The 21033-nt window shown below is 41.9% G+C and overlaps 1 protein-coding gene across 1 annotated transcript in view; it reads left to right on the top strand.

Moving 5' to 3' along the window:
• The first annotated feature begins 15669 nt into the window (after positions 1-15669).
• Positions 15670-21033, top strand: part of MOCOS (molybdenum cofactor sulfurase) — a 239609-nt gene continuing 234245 nt past the window's right edge. The window contains exon 1 of the mRNA XM_068396930.1: positions 15670-15908. Coding sequence (XP_068253031.1) covers positions 15785-15908 — 124 coding nt within the window. The 5' untranslated portion in view covers positions 15670-15784. The remainder of the gene's footprint in view (positions 15909-21033) is intronic.

The raw sequence follows: 21033 nt of genomic DNA, 5'->3' as shown, positions 1-21033 counted from the left end.
CTAAAGCAAAGAGATTTTGAAATAATAATTTAGAATTTCGCCCTGCTATTCTTTTTGCCTCATATGAAGGCTGGTTTATGCTGTAAAGTACCGAGGCTTTAAATCTCTTCTGAATGCTAAGCTTTATGAAGTATTTTGATAACGTCATTTGAGAAGCACTATATAAGCCAAAGTATTATTATTATTAATTGCTTTATTATACAGTACTCATAGATGTTGAGAAATACAAATATGGGGTGGGGGGGGGGGGAGGTTAGGCAGCTGTAGGCCTAGCAGGGTTTGCACAACCTGGAATGACAGACTTGGAGGGTTTTTTTTATTTTTCCAAGTGTTGTTTGCAGAAATACATGTTTCAAGAATTTCACTTTTCAAGTTCTTACAGCATGAAAGAGATTTCCTTCTTTATCCCTGAGATAAGTGCAACTATCTCTTGCTCCCCACTAGAAAGGGAGAAAGTATGTGAAGTGAGGAGAGAGGCTGGCTTCATCTACTGCTTCCATGAAGCTATCTCTGACCCTTGAAACATACTTTCTTAACATTTTCTTGCTGTCCCGTGTAACAATAAGGATCCCACACTTGTATTTTGTCATGTTGTCCTACCTGAGCTTACCAATGAGTAAACTGATGTGGGAATTTCAATATCTCAGATAAGTCCTGGTTCTGCATTGCACAGAATTTTACTTGTCTCTTGTGTAAGGTTATTTTTTTTTTTACCATTCGTAAGATAAATGGTAGTTTGCAAAAGTAGAACAAAGTATATATCTGCTAAGCCTTTGATATTTTAGTAAATCACAAAAATATGCATACCTCTCCTGTGATAAACAGCCTGTCCTGCTCTTGAATGTCAGCTTTACCATTGACTCAGTGGAAGCGGTGCAGTCCTGATCTTGATCACTTTCCCCCCAATCCTATAAATTTGCACACTCTTATGAAAGAGGCAATAGCCCTTTTGACTCTTCCCTTTTAGCTTGCTTAACAGTTTGCTAAGAGTGCCAAGAAATGATTTTTGCCTTCCACAACTCCTTTTTTTAATTCCTGAAAGCCCTCATATATTTTTGTAGTATTCCTAATCTCTGTTGTAAACTTGAGTTTAGGAAAAATAATCTCTTGTATGGTAGGTGCATAGCACAAGAAACGAGGGACCGGGGCAGATGGTTGGAGGACTGGATCTACTAAGGCTGAATCCTTCCTTGAATTCCTGCATAAAAGGCCAGTGATGCTGTTAGTTTTGTCTTTATGATCTATACATAAATGAATGGTGTACACCAGTGTATTTCACATTAGTTTGGAAGTGATTGCCTTTCTTAGCAAGAAATGGTTAAAAAATCAGTAGTCATTTTTGTAATTTTTTTGTTGTGCTTATGCTTGGAAGCTTGTTCATTGTTATCAAAAGCAAGGTCTTGATGCAAAGAGACTTATTGTAATTGTATGACCTAATTAGAATCAAGCTTCTAATCATACATATTTCATAAATAAATTAAATGATTTTGCACATTCTTTTTTTCAGCTTTCGGATATGTATCCTGAGTAAAAAATGTAGAGACCGTATTATTGCAAATAAATGATTTTCTTTGCCAATAACAGCTTTGCAAACATTGGCATGGTGCTGTCTTTTGCTGTAAGCTAATGTCTCTCTTTATTAATCATACTAAAAATTGGAATGTGGATGAGTGACACTTTATTTACACACAGTTTTAATGAACAAAAATGTAGCTTGTTATAATTTATAGGATTTGCATGGTGTTAGTTCTGATTAGGTACAATACTGATATGTTGTTGCTTTTATTAACATTAACTACCGCACAGTTGCTGCTATCAAAAAATTCTTAAGAGTACAAATAAACACAAAAGGCCTTGGTTGCGTCTCATCAAGCGAAGCAGATCATCTTTTCTCTCCGTACCTGGCCACAGCCTTCTGACTGAAGAACTCACATGATGTATATAGAGTGACTTCGGATGACTTGGCTGCTGAAAAATTTTATGTGAAGCTGTGTGGCAACATTTTTTCCAAAGTGACAGTAACTTCTCATTACAAATCCAAGAATCTCTGATTCTTAGAAACGGTGAGCTTTTCGTGTTGTCAGCACAAGGCTGTGAGCACTGCTAACAGACCCACGCAGCAAGCGTGCTGAGATTGCCAGCACAGAGAGATTTCTCTATCTACCATTTTGGCTAGCTATGGAAAAGCTGAGATAGTCTCAGGTATGCCATTCAAAGAGGAATCCCAGAAGTAACTTCTTGTTGCTGTAGGTAATAGGTTTTCATTTATATTCATTATATTCATGTCATAACCTTTATGAGATTGACTTGATTTCCCCCTTTTGTCTTATTTACAAAGCTTCCCTTTCCTTCTATTTCTTCATTTGCTACTGTCTAAAAGGGCCTGGTAAAGACCAAAAAAAAAAAAATCTGAGCACTACCAGCATAACAGATTTCTCAGACTCACCTGTCAAGGTCTCACTTTAGCTCCTTTCGCTTACGTGACAGTTGGCAAGTAGATGTCTCTGTTGTTTAAAAGGGAGCTTGCTTTGTGTTTCTCCCTGGCCTTTCATTTTTATGCAAAATTCTCTTATTTCCTTAAGCTATTAATATTTTCTACGAATTCGAAGGAAGACAGAAATTGCTCCTTTTTCATTTCCTTTTCACAAATCCTCTCATTCTTTGCTGTGTACTATATATACCAACTGTTTCTAGTGCTCTACCCAGATATTTCAGCAAGCTGAAGAGCTGACGGAGGGCTGCTGCCTGCCAGTCAGATGCTGTAGAAGGATGGGTCCACATGCACGGAGGCAAGACAAGAGACATCCTGGCAGGGTCAAGTGTGCGTGTTCACTTTGCCAAGTGTCAACTCCACAGAATCACAGAATCACAGAATGTTAGGGATTGGAAGGGACCTCGAAAGATCATCTAGTCCAATCCCCCTGCCGGAGCAGGATTGCCTAGACCATATCACACAGGAACGCGTCCAGGCGTGTTTTGAATGTCTCCAGAGAAGGAGACTCCACAACCTCTCTGGGCAGCCTGTTCCAGTGTTCAGTTACCCTCACCGTAAAGAAGTTTTTCCTCATATTTATGTGGAACCTCCTGTGTTCCAGCTTGCACCCATTGCCCCTTGTCCTGTCAAGGGATGTCACTGAGAAGAGCCTGGCTCCATCCTCATGACACTTGCCCTTTACATATTTATAAACATTAATGAGGTCACCCCTCAGTCTCCTCTTCTCCAAGCTAAAGAGACCCAGCTCCCTCAGCCTCTCCTCATAAGGGAGATGTTCCGCTCCCTTAATCATCTTCGTGGCTCTGCGCTGGACTCTCTCTAGCAGTTCCCTGTCTTTCTTGAACTGAGGGGCCCAGAACTGGACACAATATTCCAGATGCGGCCTCACCAGGGCAGAGTAGAGGGGGAGGAGAACCTCTCTTGACTTATTAACCACACCCCTTCCAATACACCCCCGGATGCCATTGGCCTTCTTGGCCACAAGGGCACACTGCTGGCTCATGGTCATCCTGCTGTCCACTAGGACCCCCAGGTCCCTTTCCCCTATGCTGCTCTCCAACAGGTCTGCCCCCAACTTGTACTGGTACATGGGGTTGTTCTTGCCCAGATGCAGGACTCTACACTTGCCCTTCTTATATTTCATTAAATTTCTCCCCGCCCAACTCTCCAGCCTGTCCAGGTCTCTCTGAATGGCTGCACAGCCTTCCGGCATGTCAGCCACTCCTCCCAGTTTGGTGTCATCAGCGAACTTGCTGACAGTGCACTCTAATCCCTCATCCAAGTCATTAATGAATATATTGAATAGAACTGGTCCCAGTATCGACCCTTGCGGGACTCCGCTAGACACAGACCTCCAACTGGACTCTGTCCCATTGATCACCACTCTCTGGCTTCTCTCCTTCAGCCAGTTCACAATCCACCTCACTACCCGATCTCCAATTATGGTATGCTACCTCCCAACATTTTAAAAAATGTAGCCCCTTCTAAAAGTACACGGAGTACTTCTTAATTGCAGGAAAACTCTCTTTGTTTTAATTTTTTATAAAGTAAAGCATAAAAAATTTAAATGAAAACTTTTAAAGGGTATAGCTTGAAATGTAAGAAGGTTTGGAGTGTTGCTGCAGCACATCTGACTCTAAACCCTAACCTGTAAACTGGCACAAGTTTTATTGTGCAGTAATTTAATCTCATTTCCATTATGTATCTTCTTCTTAGACTCAATATGAGGTGATTAATCCTCTCGTGGGCTAGGCAATGTAGCTCTTGACTATTGCAAACCACAGACTTGAATCAAAATCTGAAGTCATTAGACAGAATCCAGGAAAGTGCTTCTAATGACCCCCCACTGATGCCAGTGATCTTGGGACTCAGCTCTTTTGCTATAAATGGTACAGTTCTTTTCTATCCAGAAATAGACAACGTACAAAGTTTAAAAAGCGTTTGATAGTGAATATAGAGTGGGAAGAAGGCTCAGAACACACAGTGCTCCGAAGTCAGATTCACCAGGTTTAATGCAGTCCACTGAGACTAAATATTTTTCTGTGGTATATAATCTGCCACCAGACTATAAGCACTAAGGGAACCTCTACTGCAGAAGACCCAGTGAACTCGATGTTTATAGCAGCCCTGTGCAGTAGGATTTCAAGTCCCTTATGTTTTGAATAAAGGATTTGGATTCTGTGCTGTAACCCTATAAGCACTAACTTCCAGGGTTTATCACTTGCACTGCACTTTTTCACAGCACCAACTGGAGGAAGCAGTTTCTTTCCAGCCAGACTTGAGGCAAGATGATCTGCACAGAATTTAGTTCCCTATAAACTTAATCTCCCCAACTTCTGCCTGTGATATGTTCCTATTAGTTTAAATTGCTTCCTGACAAGCTGATTTCTGTGGCTTCTTCCTTAATTCTGCCCATGGGTTATAGGAAAAAGAGCCTGTGGGGATATTTGAAGATGACACTGCCTCTAAGCGGCAGAAGCCTGAGATGCGGCAGGAGCCTGAGATGCCGCACTGACTGGCGTTGAAATGCCCATGGGAGCCGAGCCCTTGTGCCATCAGTAAATGAGTCGTCTGAAGCTTCACCAGTGAGTCTGACCACTGCTTCTTTTTAGTGATTTTATAAACCATTGTGCTGATCCAGTCAGCTGAGGTTAAATGTCGCGGTCGATGGAAAATCTGAGCGGAGATCGACATTTACACAACTGCTCTTCTTCACCAGCTTTCAAACACCTCCTCTGCACAAAACACCAGGGTAACAAAGAGGGTTTTCTGTCAAAGCCTACTCTGAAATACTTTTGAAGATTCTCTGATTAAGTGAAAATATGCCAAAGACTTGCCATGTATTTAGAAATTTGAAACTCCCACGTGCTTTTCTAAATGCATTTACAAAATATGAGTCATGGAGGTCTGCATTTTCAGAGGTGCCCAAGGGTTAAATGTGAAATCCATGGGAAATATGGGTGTTCAAATATTTGGAACCTAGGACCTTCCCTTTTCTGTTCTTATAATTACTTTGTCAAGCTCAGGTGCCTCTCTGCCTTCTCTGGTGCGATTTATTTCACTGTGCTGGAGAATTACAGACATACTAATATTCTGTGTTTTCTTTTTCACAGTTCAGTTTTACCTAATAGCTTGCTTACAGATGTGTGAAACCCTGGCCACTGGTCAGTGTATCATATCTAACTTACTGATCATTGCTGATGGCATACATTATTGTCATACATAAAGTAAGATTCCTAAGCAATATTTCTAAAGCCATGAATGATGGCTGCAGTGCCTTTCAGAATTTAGTATAGAAAAATTTCAGGGAGCTGACTCCATCAAAGACAAGACCTAAAATGTTTTTTTTATTTTTTAATTGCAGGCTAGTAGAAATCACTTTGGAAAAAGCCCAAATTAAAAAGACCAGCAATAATCACTTCATTAAAGCTTCTAGTCCCAAGCTGGAGGTAATTTCTTCTTACAATGCATTTTCAAGAAAAAAAATTAACACCTAGATCTTATGTCAAATTCCCTGTGGAGACAGAGTAAGTATTTTTACTGTAGTCAACTGTCTGCTATAACTTGGAACCCATCTGTAAGCACCAAAAAGACTGTCAAAACTCACTACGAACAGGATTATTTTAAATTAACAAAGGTGATCTTTGTTTTCCCCACCACCCCTTTTCACTTCAGAAACTAAGGGTAAAAGTGTCTTCAAAGTGAGAACTCTTGTGTTTGGAAATGAATATTTTTATGTGGAAGATTTTGTATAGCGAAGATTTTGTATAGCAAAGATTTCTCATGAAAATCATTATTGACAATACCTCTGTGTGCTACCAGAAGTGGCAAAATCAGTCAACAGCATCAAATATACTTTAGCATTTTGTTTGAAGAGAGTTGTCAAATATATCATCTAACAGACACAGTGAATACCTTAAAAAATAAAATAATTCAGAGCAATATATTGAAAATAATGAAGATCAACTGGTAACAGTAACTCATCATATATGTTTCATATTGTTTTTTAGTCTGCACAAAAGATTCTGTATTTTTCAAGCTGAACAATCAAATGATAATGGAAAGCCTTTAAGAATGGAAGGTGGGATGAGAAACATCACATATTTAGGTACATATTTAAGTCTGCAAAGCTATTTCAAAGAAAGAGAAAATTAAATTTTTTACAAAGTTGACAGCATGTTAAAGCTGAACTGCTGGGAATGTTTTTTGGTAGCTTGTGATAAAAGGTATAAATCGTAAGCTCCATGGTTATAAACAACACATACGTAGAGGTGTTGCATCTATTCTGCAGTACAGAAATCTTCCCTGCACTTCTGCATGTGCATATACGGAACATTTTGGATTTTCTAACTGTAAAAAGCTGTTTGCCATTTAAAGTCAGTATCACTAAGGCTCAACCAGCAAGATTACGACTCTCCAATCCGCATTAATAATTCGTAGAATCATAGAATGTTAGGGGTTGGAAGGGACCTCTGGAGATCATGAGTCCAACCCCCCCGCCAGAGCTGGACCAATCTAGGGCAGGTTACACAGGAACGCATCCAGATGGGTCTTGAAAGTCTCCAGAGAAGGACACTCCACAACCTCTCTGGGCAGCCTGTTCCAGTGCTCTGTAACCCTTATGGTAAAGAAGTTCTTCCTCATGTTGAGGTTGAACTTCCCGTGCTCTAGCTTGCATCCGTTGCCCCTGGTCCTATCGCAGTGCACAAGTGAAAAGAGGTTGCACCTTTCCTCTTGACACCCAGCCCTCATATATTTATACACATTAATCAGATCTCCTCTCAGTCTTCTCTTCTCCAGACTAAAAAGCCCCAGGTCTCTCAACTTTTCCTCATAAGGCAGGTAATTCAGTGTGAAATATCTTTGTGACACTTGTAGCACTGTCAGAGATCGAAAGTGTTTATATTTTCTGGATACATTATATTAAAAGCAAAAAGCATTAGTATGCTGCATGCATTTACAAATTCTAGTCATGGTGGATGTGCTATGATATGAAACCTATCATTTTAAACCCAGCCTTTCATTATCACTCATGTTGATTTCTGTGCGCAGTACTGATTTATAACAGGCATCTCATGATAAAACTGCCCTGTCTGGGCAGGTCATATGGGTGAGAACAAGTGGTAAAACCTGAATCCCAAACCATATTCGCTTCTGGTCTCCATATGGGGTATGAGGTTCTTCAAACACATTGGGTTTGGTCCTTCTTGTTAAAATAACTTTTGGTTTTGTGTTTCCTTCAGTCGTTCAATTTACCTCACATCTCCATCCAGTGTCCCCTTCCTGACTCTTAGGGTGACAAGGGGTGCACACAAACGTCTTTCCACTGAAACCTGCTTTAGCCAGAATGACTTAATGAGAGATGGCCTAGCTACTGTTTGCCAAACTTGTGCATGTCATATTTGCAACACAATCAGCCTCTCAAAAGCAGAGGCTTATGTGATCAAGTCTTCCTTTGAACTTCTGGATTCTCGTTAGCAACACAAAGCTTTGTCATGCTATTGCAATAAATCATATTTTAATAACTGTTAAACCCTTTGAACATAAAGTTTAATAGTAACACTTGCAGGAATTAAATGCTTTCATCAAGCGTCAGTGCTTATAGCCTAAACCTGTAAGATGCTCACCACCTCCCTAAGGTAGGGACTAGGGTTTGCTTTGGAACAGGGGCTGATTGCCTTGAACACTGAACAAATGCTTTTGGTAATAGTAGAAAAAAGGGTTTCTGTACCAGAGTTTACAGTTTAAAAAAACAGGCCTGAAGAGGAGTGTGGAAATGAGGCAGAACGTGCCAGCCATGCCATCGAGAGATTCCTTTCCCATCTCATGATAGTTGCTGTTTTTTTAAGGGATGGGGCTCTGTCTCAGGAATCACCATTGGAAGGTAAGTATTGGTCAAATTTAAAGACAACTAGAAGAGAAGGTGTGCTGCAAATAGACTGGAGGAGGAAGTGGGTAGCACACACAGACTGAACCTACAAAGAAATTGTGAGAATTAGTGGAACGGGAGGGCAAAAAGGGCAGGGAACTGAGAGATGACCCATCCAGCTGGTTGCACAGCTAGTCCCACCATATCACCACAGTACCTGTGTTTCTGCTCAAGCTTCTTGCTCTGCTGGCTCAGGAGTCTTCTCAACCTGCTGATCTGGATTTGTTTAAAAACATTGGCCCTCATGGGGGAAGGATTATGCAGTACGGCTGTACACCGCGTGGCTGTACTGTCTTGGAACTGGTTGACCACAATGAGCTGGAGGATGCACAGGTTTACAGGGTTACGACTCTACCAGGGCTGTCTTTTCCACTGCACCCTGCAGTGGCGTGAGGCATTGCTTCCTTGTTTGCTTTCACGTTCCATTCCTAAAATGCTTCTCCCCAGCTACCAAGGTAGCACTAAGCACCTAATGGGTGTCATTAGTCACAGCCCTGACAGCATGGGGGGACACACAGTGAGCCAGCAAGTAAGGAGAGCTGTCTCTCTCAGTGATTTCTCTGCTAGTAAGTTATTTAGGAGCAAATCCCAAGTCCCACCGAAGCCCACGGCAATGCTCTTGCCAACCTACTTCAGCGCTGGAGTGAGTCCTTTGAGTGCTGAAGCATCTTCTGTGATTTGAATCAAAAGCCTCCTTCCACTTAAGCCACCAAAACCATATTTTCATGCTTGCTTCTGCTACAACTGGAGTATAATTGCTGAGGGTTTGTGTGTATAAAGGACTCTCTTTCTTTTTTTTTTTTACAAGTGGAAGATCACCACAGACCAACAGTCTAAACAGTTCACAATGATCAGCCCTAATTCTGAGCAGAAATACAGCCATTTTTATTACTAAAAACAACAATCCATGTGCAAAACAGAGTATCAGATGTCACTGAAAAAATAATCAGGATTTTTTTCTTGTGTATACTTTTTCTTTTTTAATTGTGCACAGGGGTAAACTAGAAGTTGTAATCTTGATTTCTGTCATACATGCCCTAACAGCTTTTTATAACTGGTAGGCTCAAAGGGCCATATAAGAAGTGTTTTTTTTGTAACTAATGGTAAACATATGGGGAAATAGATAAAGTTTTTCTTATAGTCAATAAAAAACTGTTTACAGTCAGTAAGCAATGCATTAGCGTTTCTGATACCACACATCTTTTCAGATCAACCAGTTAAGTAATCAGAGACTGGAGCAGTGTGCACACACATTGGGACGTCTCTGCAATGAGCCAAATAGTCTTTATTTTATTGCTCCATCACACAACATGAAAAAGAATATAGCAGAGTGAAAACTAATTTTGCCTATAATGAACAAATGAGAAGGGCTATGTCACATCTAAATGCGCAGCAAGTGTGATCTGGGATGCAATGAGCTAGTAATGCTTTTCCTAACATACAACCACAACGGTGAGGTTGTGCCTGTGCTGACCTCTGTGCAAGCATTAAATGGCTGTAGCATTCATTTCCACTCATACTTTCGGTGTCAGTGGAGGATGAGCGCAGAATCTGGCTTTCTGCTGGCAAAAATTCTGCCCAAGAGCAAAACCTCTCCATTCCAAGACGTTTCTGGCAGTGTTCACATGTACTGCATTATGTTGGCTCTTAACATTCTGCATGCTTTGTGTTACATAATTCCAAACTGCTTAACACTTTAGTACAATATCCAATCATGTCCATAAGCTCTGATTCATAGTTTTCATTAAGTTATACCTAAGGCTACTACAAGGAAGGGATAACCTCTCCTGCTTATACAGTAGACCAGCGGCAGAGACAAAGCTTGAGCTCACGGCTTTCTACAGCATTAGTCTATGTGTTTTATACTAGCCTCGTCACTAAAGCTTTGTCAAAGGGGAAGACTGTAAGATGTGTCTTGGGATAGTCACGCAATGATAAAGCAAGCTGGGTGTGACAGGGCTCGGAACTGGAAGTTGATGACGACTGGACTTAATGTGATGTGCAGTGTTTTTGTATAGTAGCTGTCAATTGCTGTCATCATTATAAAAGACGTGATTGTTACTGGAGACCAGTGGCATAATGGCGAGTAACCACGAATAAGTGGACGGGAGGGGATTGGAATAGGTGACATCCAGAGGTCCCTTTCAACGTCAACTATTCCATAACTCTGTTTCTTAAATAGTTTGAGCAGTATGAATAACCCATTGCTTGGTCTAATACGCCAAACAGGCAGGGTATTATTTTTTCCCTTTGAGCAGAATCACCTTTACTGTATATTTGCAACTGGTAGAGATCCTACCCGTGTTCAGCTCTGTTCAGTTGGTTTGTATACAGGTAGGATGTATTAGAAATACAGTCACAAAATGTGCTGGAGGGGACAAAGGTTACGCGATCGATGCTCCTACCCCAGGACAACCTTTTCTTGTTTGCCAGGCTATCTGACAGCATTAATTACTTAGAAATATTTTGCTGATCATCAGAATTAATTATTATAGAACCACAGAGGCTGGAAGAGACCCCTGGAAGTCTCCTGTCCAACCTCCTTCTCAAAGCATGTTCAGCTGAAGAAGGTTGCTCAGGGCCATATCCTGGTGGGTTATGAACCTCTCTGAGGATGGAGACTCCACAGCCTCTCTGAGGAGCGTGCTCCAGTGTTTGACCACTCTCATGGGAAATTATATTTTTTTTTAAACTTATATCTAGTTAGAATTTCCCTTGTTCCAGCTTGCATACACTTTTGTCCTTCCACCAAGCACCATCTTCTCTATACCCTATCGCCATGTAGTTGTATTATGGTGAAGGTTTATTATTTGCAATGAATAAAGACTAAAGAACCAACACCGCACTCCCATTGCTCTTCTATAGAGCTGCAAGAGGACAGTGCAACCCCTTCACAGAGAAGCGTATCGGGTTTTGAGTTGTTTGCAAAGCACTTGTGCAGACGCTATTTCTTCTTGTTTCTTTCAATGCTTTTGAATAGTTGCTAGATAGGAAAAAAGGAGTATTGTCACAGTGTAGTGAAGGGATTAAAAAAACCCTTTTTAAATTTTGTAACATCTTCCAAAGAATGGCAGCGTTACACATTAACTTTTACGAATCAAGAAACCTACTAACTAGATTACCTGGAGACATTATTTCACTCTGCTAAAACTTGGAAAGAGCAAGTTAAATTGCTCTGTTTCTGCTACTGAGCCTTCATTAAGGAAAGAACCTGCAAAATTCTCTGTGTGTGTGCATGTGTAGGGGGTTAATGTATGCAATTTGTGTGCCCAGTGCATGTGCACAGTGATCCTTTTGCTAACAGCATTTTATCACTTTACAGATTTGTGAACGTGACTGTCTAGGCAATACTTGCCCACCAATGTGTACAATTTAATTAATGTACTTACATGGACTGATCCCTTGGCTTTACCTGATAACCGGAGAAGAGGAAAAGTTACTCTGTAACTATGAATCTGCAATGCGTAGATGGAAAAACTATGGTTTCATGTGGAAAATCCATGAAATCTCCAGCTTTTACCTCAGAAAGAGCCAGCAGTAAAACCTAGTTAGTTTTTACAAGTTATGCTAATTTTCAAACACAAAAACTATACTGACACAGAGTGACCTTAATGCCTGTTGTTATGCAGAAAATTCTGGTCAGCCTTTATGATAGATGCAGATGAACTAAGCCCTGTACTCTGGAAACTGGTAGCTCCCCAGTGATCAGTGATCATCACTAGATTACACGCAACGTGCAAACAGAGCACATTCCCAATCAGTACTAACTCCATGTGTGTGCTACTTCCAAAGGGCTATTCTTCCAAAATCAGGAGAAAAAAAGAAAAAAAAAAAAGACAGAAATTGATTGTGAGGAAATACTTTTATATAAAAATGTGAATGGAAATCAAATCTTTAAAAGAATTTATTGTAAGATTAGAAAGCTGCATTCTGTCATCTGTGTTGGTGGGCAAAACTAGTCATGGTTCAACAAGGAAATGAAAACACCTATTTGACATACACAATATATGAAAATGGTGCAGCAACTATGCATAGCAATCAATATAAATAAATTGCTCTGGAAATTGATAACAGGAAAATAGAAATATGAAGGAAAATCCATGGCGGGTATTTTCTACACATACTTGCAGTAAAAAAAAAGCCTTAGTAATGGGATAGACCCTTCTAAATTGCAATGCATAAATTATTAAAGTAAAAAAGGGTATTTGGTGCAGGGTTCTGGTTTAAAAAAAAAAAAAGTGACTTCAAGAGATCAGCTAAAAACATTCCTCCACTTGATGGCAACTGTTCTTTTTCGACAGAGGTGTTTTATTCACCTGGAAGGAAATGCATAAGGTATAGTTCATTTGGTAATTAGTTGTGGTGAGATCATCAGCTAGGCCAAAAAATGTGCTGTATCTGCTAAGTGTATCTCTCAGAACTGTTAGAGAAGGAAGATCCAGGTCTACTTCTCCTGGGCAAATTGAAACTAGTTTGGGTTTCAAGTTTCCAGCCATGATCCTTTGATGGTCCTGAGAGTGCTACATTTACACACAAGACCTTCATACTTAGTGAGATTTGTACTGAGGCTGCCTTCCTGAGTAATTTGCATAATATAATAAGCTCCTGTTAGGTAAAGCTGATGATGAAGTTATATGTACTTAGTTCTTTGGGAGGCACAGACTACATCCCAGCTGGTATCTATGGGGTGTGATGAAAACTTTCAGGTGAATGTGCTGGCAGAATTTCTCTGGATGTGCAGACAATGTGAAGCTGTTCCTGAGGTAGCATCAGAAACTAGCTTGTAATTTTTTAATAGCAGTGAAACCACATTTTCCATGTGAAAAACCCAAAACAAACTCCTTTCCCCAAAAAGCATTTTCAGGTTTGTGTGCAACTTCTACTACTTCCTGAATGCACTCAATTTTTAAAATTTTTTATTACAGTGAAGACATCGCCCTTGGATTTTTGCATTTCCTTCCTCCTCTTTTTCTTTCCCCCCTGTCAAAAGTGATGACAAATGCTCTTGATTATTGTTCTGAATGTATTTTAAAATCCTATGATCTGTGAACAGCAGGTCAAATAAAAACCTGGTTTTGTATGGATTTGTGCCCTTTTATTCCAGCTCCCCCTCTCTTACATAGGCTAGCACAGCCCTGCTGGCAGGCAGCTGCATGCCCAGTGGCAATTCCCAAGCCTCGGGTGTGCGGGTTGCCTGGCAGCTGTCAAACAAAGCGTATGGTGATTTGATGACTGAAATGTGCCACTTTCAGTTCCCCCACTGAAGGAAAAGTGGGGGAACTAATTCAGGCTCCTCTCTTCTATCCAGCCACTGATGTTCGTGAAACTCAGCAGCTTTCTAGCCATCTTCCCCACATGATTAAACTGGCAAGCTAGTTCAAGAATTAATTACTGATGGAAGCAAGAAACCCCTTCTTCTCTGGAAAGCCCTTATTTCCTTAAAACTGAAGCTAAAAATGCAAGAATGCTGAAGGCAGGAGGTGAGGCAGTGAGTACTAGTTTTGTCCACATTAAATTCTACTGGCTCTTTGAAATTTTAGGCTGCTTAATGTGTGGGCCTCAGAGCAAAAGTATGTGTGTAACTTGGGCCATTTAAAATGTTAATGTAATACATGCTAGCTGTTGTGGGGAGTATTATTTTAAATGGAAACATGTTTATATTATATTGATATATCACACCAAAGTGAAACAGGAGATTTTGTAGATAACATGACAATGGCCTTGTATTTCTTCTGGTTTTCGCATCTGGTGGAACAACAAAAAGGGTGCAAGCGAAATGTAGAGAGATACAGTACTGGGATGATGGGAAAACCAGAATATCAAGACCAGTTCTGCAAAAGGGGACTATGTCCAGGAATGAGATACAGAACTACATACTTGACACAATCATGAGTACAGAGTCAGGGACAAACATATTCTTACAGCTTTATAGAAATATTCCTTAGTGCCTTGGAGCCAGGGCTATGTTCTTAAACCAGGCAAAATTTTCTAATATATAAAGTAGGGACCATATTGGTACGCTATTTCCTGTCAGGCTTATTTTTTTAGTTTTCTACATGGCTTTTATTCAGTATCTCCTTATAAGTCAAAATCTTTATGGTTCAATTTGGGCGAAGTTTGTTCTTGGTATTTTCCAATTTCATTGATGACCAATTGATAGTATTTCAAACAATCTAACTAAAGAGTCTGTCTTATCAGAATTCGGATGCAGTTTCACCTTAACATGCAATTTTATTTAGTATTGAACTGGGGGGTCATTTAACGCTCTGCACATTGCAGAGCTGAGTAGAAAAATTAATTGCAAATAGCATGTCAGGAAAAAAATATTTTTTTAAAAAACCAACAGAACAAAACCCAACCCCCCCCAAACCCAATTCCTTTGGCTATGATTTTTTTGTGTACGGTTACAGTTTATCCTACAAAGCAAAGGTTTTTACAGGAATGGCTGCCATTCTCTCTACATCTGACAACCAGCTCACACCACTCCTTAGGCTTTTGGCCAGCCATGGTCCTATACATTGACCACATGGCATCTGTGGCCCGTAGAGCTGGTTAAGTGTGATGCGGGAGTATCGTACACCAAATGCAAAGTGTGAGTAAGTGACTTCCACTACCTATTAGCAGCAGTGGAAGAGGCATCATCTAGAGGAAATTAGGAAAATTTGAGCACTGAATTTGAAAATTTTTAGGAAAAGATATGTCCATGAGCTATCCCGATTTCAAATAGCGTGCCTGAACAGAAGGGGATGTAAGCAGAGGCACACTTGTCACTGTGAACCCAAACCCGGAGCTTCAGGAGCCTTCCCGTTGGACCGGCCCTCCTCGGGTCCGCGGCATTTCGGGATGTGCCTGCACTGGTATCTCGGTCCGGATGGCGAGTGTGGGCAGGAGATGACCCTGCTGCCGAGTGCCCCCCGGCTGGAGCGGTGCCAGGGCCGGCGCACGGGGTCCCTTTCGGACAACCCCACCGCTGGAGCCGGGCACCCGCCAGCGCCGGCTGCTGCTGGCGCCCGGGCCAGGCCCGGCTCCCCCGGGGCCCGCCCGGCACCGCGCACCGCGCCCGCCGCCTCCCTGTTCCAGCCCCAGCCGCTGGCTCAGCTGCAGCCGGACCGCTGCGGGCCCCGCCGCCGCTCCCGGGGCAGGGCGGGCAGGCGGGGGCGGGCACCCCCGGAGGCGGCCGGGGGCGGGAGGAGTGAGGCACGGCGGGGCCGGGCCGGGCCGAGCCAGTCGCAGTGCCGGGCTGGTCCGGTGCCAGTGCCTGCCCGCAGCGCTGCCGGGCAGGAGGCTCCGCTGCCCGCGGAGAGTCGTGCTGGTGTTTTTGTCAGTCTTTCTCCCCCCGCTTGCCGCCTGCAGCCCGCGGCATGGCCGGGGAGCTGCTCTCCTTCCGCGCCTTCCAGGCCGCCTGCCCCGCTGGGCACGAGTACGGGTACGGGTACGGCGGCGGCCTGCGAAGCCTCCGTGAGCGCGAGTTCCCCCGGCTCCGAGGTACCGCGGGCCGGGCGCAGCCCAGAGGGGCGGGTGAGGGGCGGGCAGGGCCGCGGGCGGCGGGAAGTTTGTGGTGCGAGGGAGCGGCGGGGGCAGGGGGGGCCGCCGGCTGCAAGCAGCCCCCTCAGTGACACGGCGGGGCCCTGGAGGCCGCCCCTCGCCCTCGCCTGCGGCACAATTGCCCCGGGGCGGCCGTGAGCTCAGCGACAGGATTTAGCAACAGCGACAAGATGCAGAGCGAGGTACTAAGAAGTGGGGTAGTAAAACAGCCCTCGTCTAAGTAAGGGTTTGCGGTTAGACAGGTCTTTGTAAACTACTTTTGCAGGTCATATAGATTTCCTCTCCCCCCCAAGATTAAACGTTGCTTGCACATACTACTTCAAATCCGATCGTGATGGATATACTAAAATGATTAATTTTATTTAAAGAGGTATCAATGCCCATGATACTAGCACTTCAAAATACTTGGGGGGAAAAAACAGAGTAGAGAGCAGAGTGAATACCATCAGTTTGGATGTCCTGAACCTGTTACTTAGGCGACTCTTTCTGTTAAGCGTTTTGCGTTACTGCTCCTTTTTGTCATTTCTTTGAATTTTGGTGATCAAAAGCAAGAGTGGCCTTTCCCACACACAGGTGTTTAGTACAGAATGGAGTTACGCTTTGCCTCTGTAGGGATATGGAAAAAACTTAATTTCAAACAGCAGTTTGAAGAACTTTTCTTTAACTAAGGTTCAGTAAGTTAATTTCACAGTCTGATATTAGTCAGTTCCATCAGTGAAAGTTTGATAACAAGGAACTGCTTGTCCTACATTCTGGCCAAGATTCTGAAAAGTGGGTGTTTTGTAACTGAAACATTGTTTAGATATTTAAGCAGATATAACTTTTCAAAACTCCTGAGAGTCAGGCTCCTTTCTTATGAGGCTCCCCAGTTTTGAAATAAAGTTTCTGCTTTATTTTATTCATTAGCAGTTTCATCTGCTAATGAATGATGTCTGGTGGATCAGTCTGGGTTCCCAACTGGAGGTCACTGCAAAGGCAGAGCATTAGGAGTTTACCTCCATTTGAAAATGTTTTGGCTGATGTAGGCTAGTAAGTTACATTTTGGTCATGCAACCTACTAAAATAAGAGGTGGATGATAGATAATTTAGAATATTTCCAGAAAAAAAGATAAACAAAACCAAATATAGGATATAAAATAGAATCTGTCATAATATTAGCTAATTGAAATCACATAATAGTCTATGGTAAGGTAACCTAGGTAGCAAATTCCTTCTACCCTTTGTTTTCCCCTTCAGAATTTTAACTTGTTATTCAATCCATAAATCGTCGTCCATTTGTCTTGAAAGCTTGTCGCCTCAGTGAGGAAGATCAGTGTCCTTAACTGATTGCTGTTCATACACGTGGTATCCTGGCTGGGATTTCTGTCTTAAAAATAGGGACATATCTCCTCTACTCAAGATCTTGTGCCTTCAAGGGATGCCAGTAGTGCCAAATGAAAGGTGTCCAGGAACAGATTCCTAGGCCAAGTGTGTAAGGCTAGGAGTCCCCTGCTTCACACGTCCGTTTGTCTCAGAGCTGACTAGTTGGACTAGTACAGGACAGAGTGCAGGAACTGGCTGACGGCGAAGCAGTGTGGATGATAAGCACGTTGCTTGTACTTATTCCTTGGCCTCCTTTTGTTTAGCCATCTAGCTATATCCTCACTTGCTGAAGGTCTTGACGCACTGATGCTGACGTTATAAAATGTCTTTTAAAGCTCTAGCTCTTTGTTGCCTTGCTGAAATAAGGTGAAGGAAAGGTGGCTGATGTACAGGTTTAGTAGCAACAGTAGTAAGTAAAGGGGCCTTCTCCAAGTGACTTACAAAAAAATTAGTGGGGCTTTCAGGCATTTAGCTACTTAAGCATTTTCAGTTACCTGCCAAAACATGTGGGTTAGGGGATGACGTAGAAGTTTTACATCTCTGGTGGCCTTGGGTCAGCGTTATGGGTAAGTCCTGACTGTACAAACGCTGATTCACTGAGGAACCTGCAATTTAATCCCTTCTAGTAAAGAGCAATCTTACCTAGCTCCACTAGGCAAAAGGGAATGAGCTTTATTTTTAGGTAGTTAACAGTAATGTCTTGCTCCATCTGTTTTTTTTGGGGCATGCCTCAAAGTTCTTTCCATCATTAAAGCAGGATAAAAATCGAGATTTTGCTGCTCGCTTTTTATGTGAACAGAATTTTTGGAGTCCCTGTCTAGATATCCATGAATTAAGCCTAACGCTCTATTTTGAAAGTGTCATCTTCTTAAGAGCAGCATGTGATAATGATAATTATTACATGTCAATGTATTATTAACTTCTTCCTGCTTGGTGATATTTGGTGGCATCCACTAAGGACATATTCTGCAAATGGTGGTCTTTGGGGAAGGCAGAAACCTTTTCTGTCTTATAAACCTTTGCTTGCGTGGTGCTAGTGCTTCTGTTGTAGCCCTAGTATCAATAGTTGCATGAGTGTCTGTTGAGAAGGTACAACACACGTGTGTAGGGAACACTGGCTACCAGACATACTATAAAACCAGGCTTTTTCAAAGGTAGTCTACCTGTGGTCCTATCAAAGTCTGTGGGATTTTCACTCTTGGCTCCATCAGAAGGAAAGTTAGGCTCATACTGACCGTGTTGGGGATTTCTCCTTCAGGTTTTGTGAAGGTATAAAAGGAACTACTCTAGTTCCTTGAATCAGCAAGGGTCTGTCTGTTTTGGCACAGAAACCTTACATTTTGCCTTTTAAGCCAAAGTTTATCTTCACTTTTGTAATTCAAGGGCTGTTAGCTGATGGCTAGAACAGCCCCTTCTAAAAATATATGTGGAGTCTGTGAAACAGATCCCTGTTTCACAGGCAGCAGCATATGCGCAATATGTGACCTTGACTTTAATCTTGTGAGCAGTGTACCCTTATCTGCCATGTAGGATTGTAAACTGTGCTTTAGAAATGGATAAAGAAATCAGCGGGAGTTTATAGGTTCTGTTGTTAAGTAATGGGGATGAATATGCTTCCCTGATGTTTATCAGAGCAAAGAAAATATCAGCTTCAGTTTGTATCGTGGTTTTAAAAAAGAAAAAGCTGACATGTGATTTGCGACGCAGCATTTAATCCCAAGATACCTTTCCAGTTTCACTTGTGTGCCAGTATTCTCCTCTAAGATAGCTGTGTCCCTTTCAGTGGGAGCTTTCCAAGAGCGATAAGCAGTGGATACCCATCCCCCAAATAAAAACCAGTGTGTGTTAGCAATCACATATTCTTCAAGAGCTGCTGACTATTGAAGATAGTCTTTAACTGAAGTAAGATGTGCTGTCACATTTAATGTCAAATCGGTCACTGTCCTGTACTTCAACAACAGTCGTGTGACAAATCATGTGTAATCTTAGTAGTATGAACATTTGTGATATGTGTGATTACACACAACTAACAATAATAATGTAGCTTGCCTGTTAAACAAAAAAAAAGAAAGGCAAACTAAGGTTTGAGTAACAGAATTGGCCTTTGTTTCTTTCAAACTCAAATGATGTCCCATGAACTGGTCACCTGTACGAGAGGTTGTTCTATTGTTCAGTTAAGGAATAGCAGCGTACTGAATCTGACCTTACACAAAAATAAGATTTATTACTCATATTGCTGCTAATTATTTGCACGGAGACTTTTCCTGTAAGTAGGAGAACGGGAAAAGCAGATCTTCTCCATGCACGTCAGTAGTCCTCCGTGGCTTGGTTAGGAAAGGTCAGCACTGTCCTCTGAGAACAGAAAAGCCTATCATCTGTTTTGTCACGTTTGGGGTAATCTGGCGTTTTGGCTGAATTTCAGAAGTAGGAAATACATTCTGGTGTGTCAGCTTGGAGTAATTCTGTTGATAGGTAGCTGATGGTCACTTTTTGTGAAACTTGTGAAGATGAGTGTCCTGTGAGCCTGAAGAGTAGTGCTCACCTCTTCTTGGCAAATGTAGGCGTGACCTCAGTTTCTCTGCTGCTGTGCCAGTTTGCTTGCCTTGTCAAACCAGAAATGCTACCAACCTTGTGTCTGAGGTTTTTTTCTTTTGTTAAAAAAAAAAAATTATTTGGAATAATGTTTGTATTCTAAATTTTTTTTTTTTTTTTTTACATCTACAGAAGTAGGTTGGGTTTTTTTTAAAGACCATTCTGTTTGATCTGGTAGCTGTCTTCTACTTCTGCTTGTGTTTATATTACTTTCTGCTGATTTCCTGATTATTAATAATTTTTGTCTGTGGCTGAATCTGTTCTTTTAATCTCTTCTTTTTCTTGAAGACTAAATGACTGTGTGTGTTCAGCAAAACCTTTTATAGTTAGCTTCTTTGAGCAATATTGTTCTTTGAGCAAGTTAGCAATATACAAGTCTCATCAAGCTGTTTAAAAACCAGTTTGATAATGAAGGATAAGTTTATTCTGATTCATTGTTGTCTAAGGTCTGTGCTGAACCAGAAGCAAGGCATGTGACATTTTATGCTCAGATGCAGTACTTAATTGTGTGTTCCCTGAAGCCCAGCCACCCATTGCTGGCCAGAATTAAGCTAGACATTTACAGTCCTGGAAGAGACAGCATCTCCTGGAAAGGTGAAATGAGTTCACCCACGTGCAGAGACTGGCAAATGTTAATGTTAATCCAGCGCTTACCTCTCCTGGCCAAAGGCAGCAAAAGCAATGCGTAGGGGAAGGATGAGGCTGCTTTTGTTGTCTCGTTGGGAGATTCTGGGTAGCTAGAAGACCTGCTAATTGTGCTGGAGAATAAGTCTCACTGGGTTACCTCATCTCTAGCTCATCCCGAACAGAGAATAAATCTTCTAAACCTCTCATTCTGGTGTCTAAAGCTGAGAGCCTCTTTTCCTACCACTGTGCAAGGCTTGTCTGCTCACTCCTTAGTGGCTGTGAGATCTCTGGCTGGTAACCTGCTCCTGTCCTCTGTAGCCCCCCCATCACAATGTGATTTGATTTCGTGAAACACTTTTTTTTATTATTTGGGGGGAAAAGAAAGCAAAAGAAATTATATTTATTGAAGGAGGCTGCTGGTGGACAGTTTGAAATGCTACAAGACATCTGGGAAGATGCGTTTAGTGGGTGGAGAAGGTATCGT

This window comes from Nyctibius grandis, chromosome 3 (assembly GCF_013368605.1).
Source record: "Nyctibius grandis isolate bNycGra1 chromosome 3, bNycGra1.pri, whole genome shotgun sequence".
Classification (NCBI taxonomy): domain Eukaryota; kingdom Metazoa; phylum Chordata; class Aves; order Nyctibiiformes; family Nyctibiidae; genus Nyctibius; species Nyctibius grandis.
Note: the sequence above shows the minus strand (reverse complement) of the source record. Positions and strands in the feature narration are given on the sequence as shown.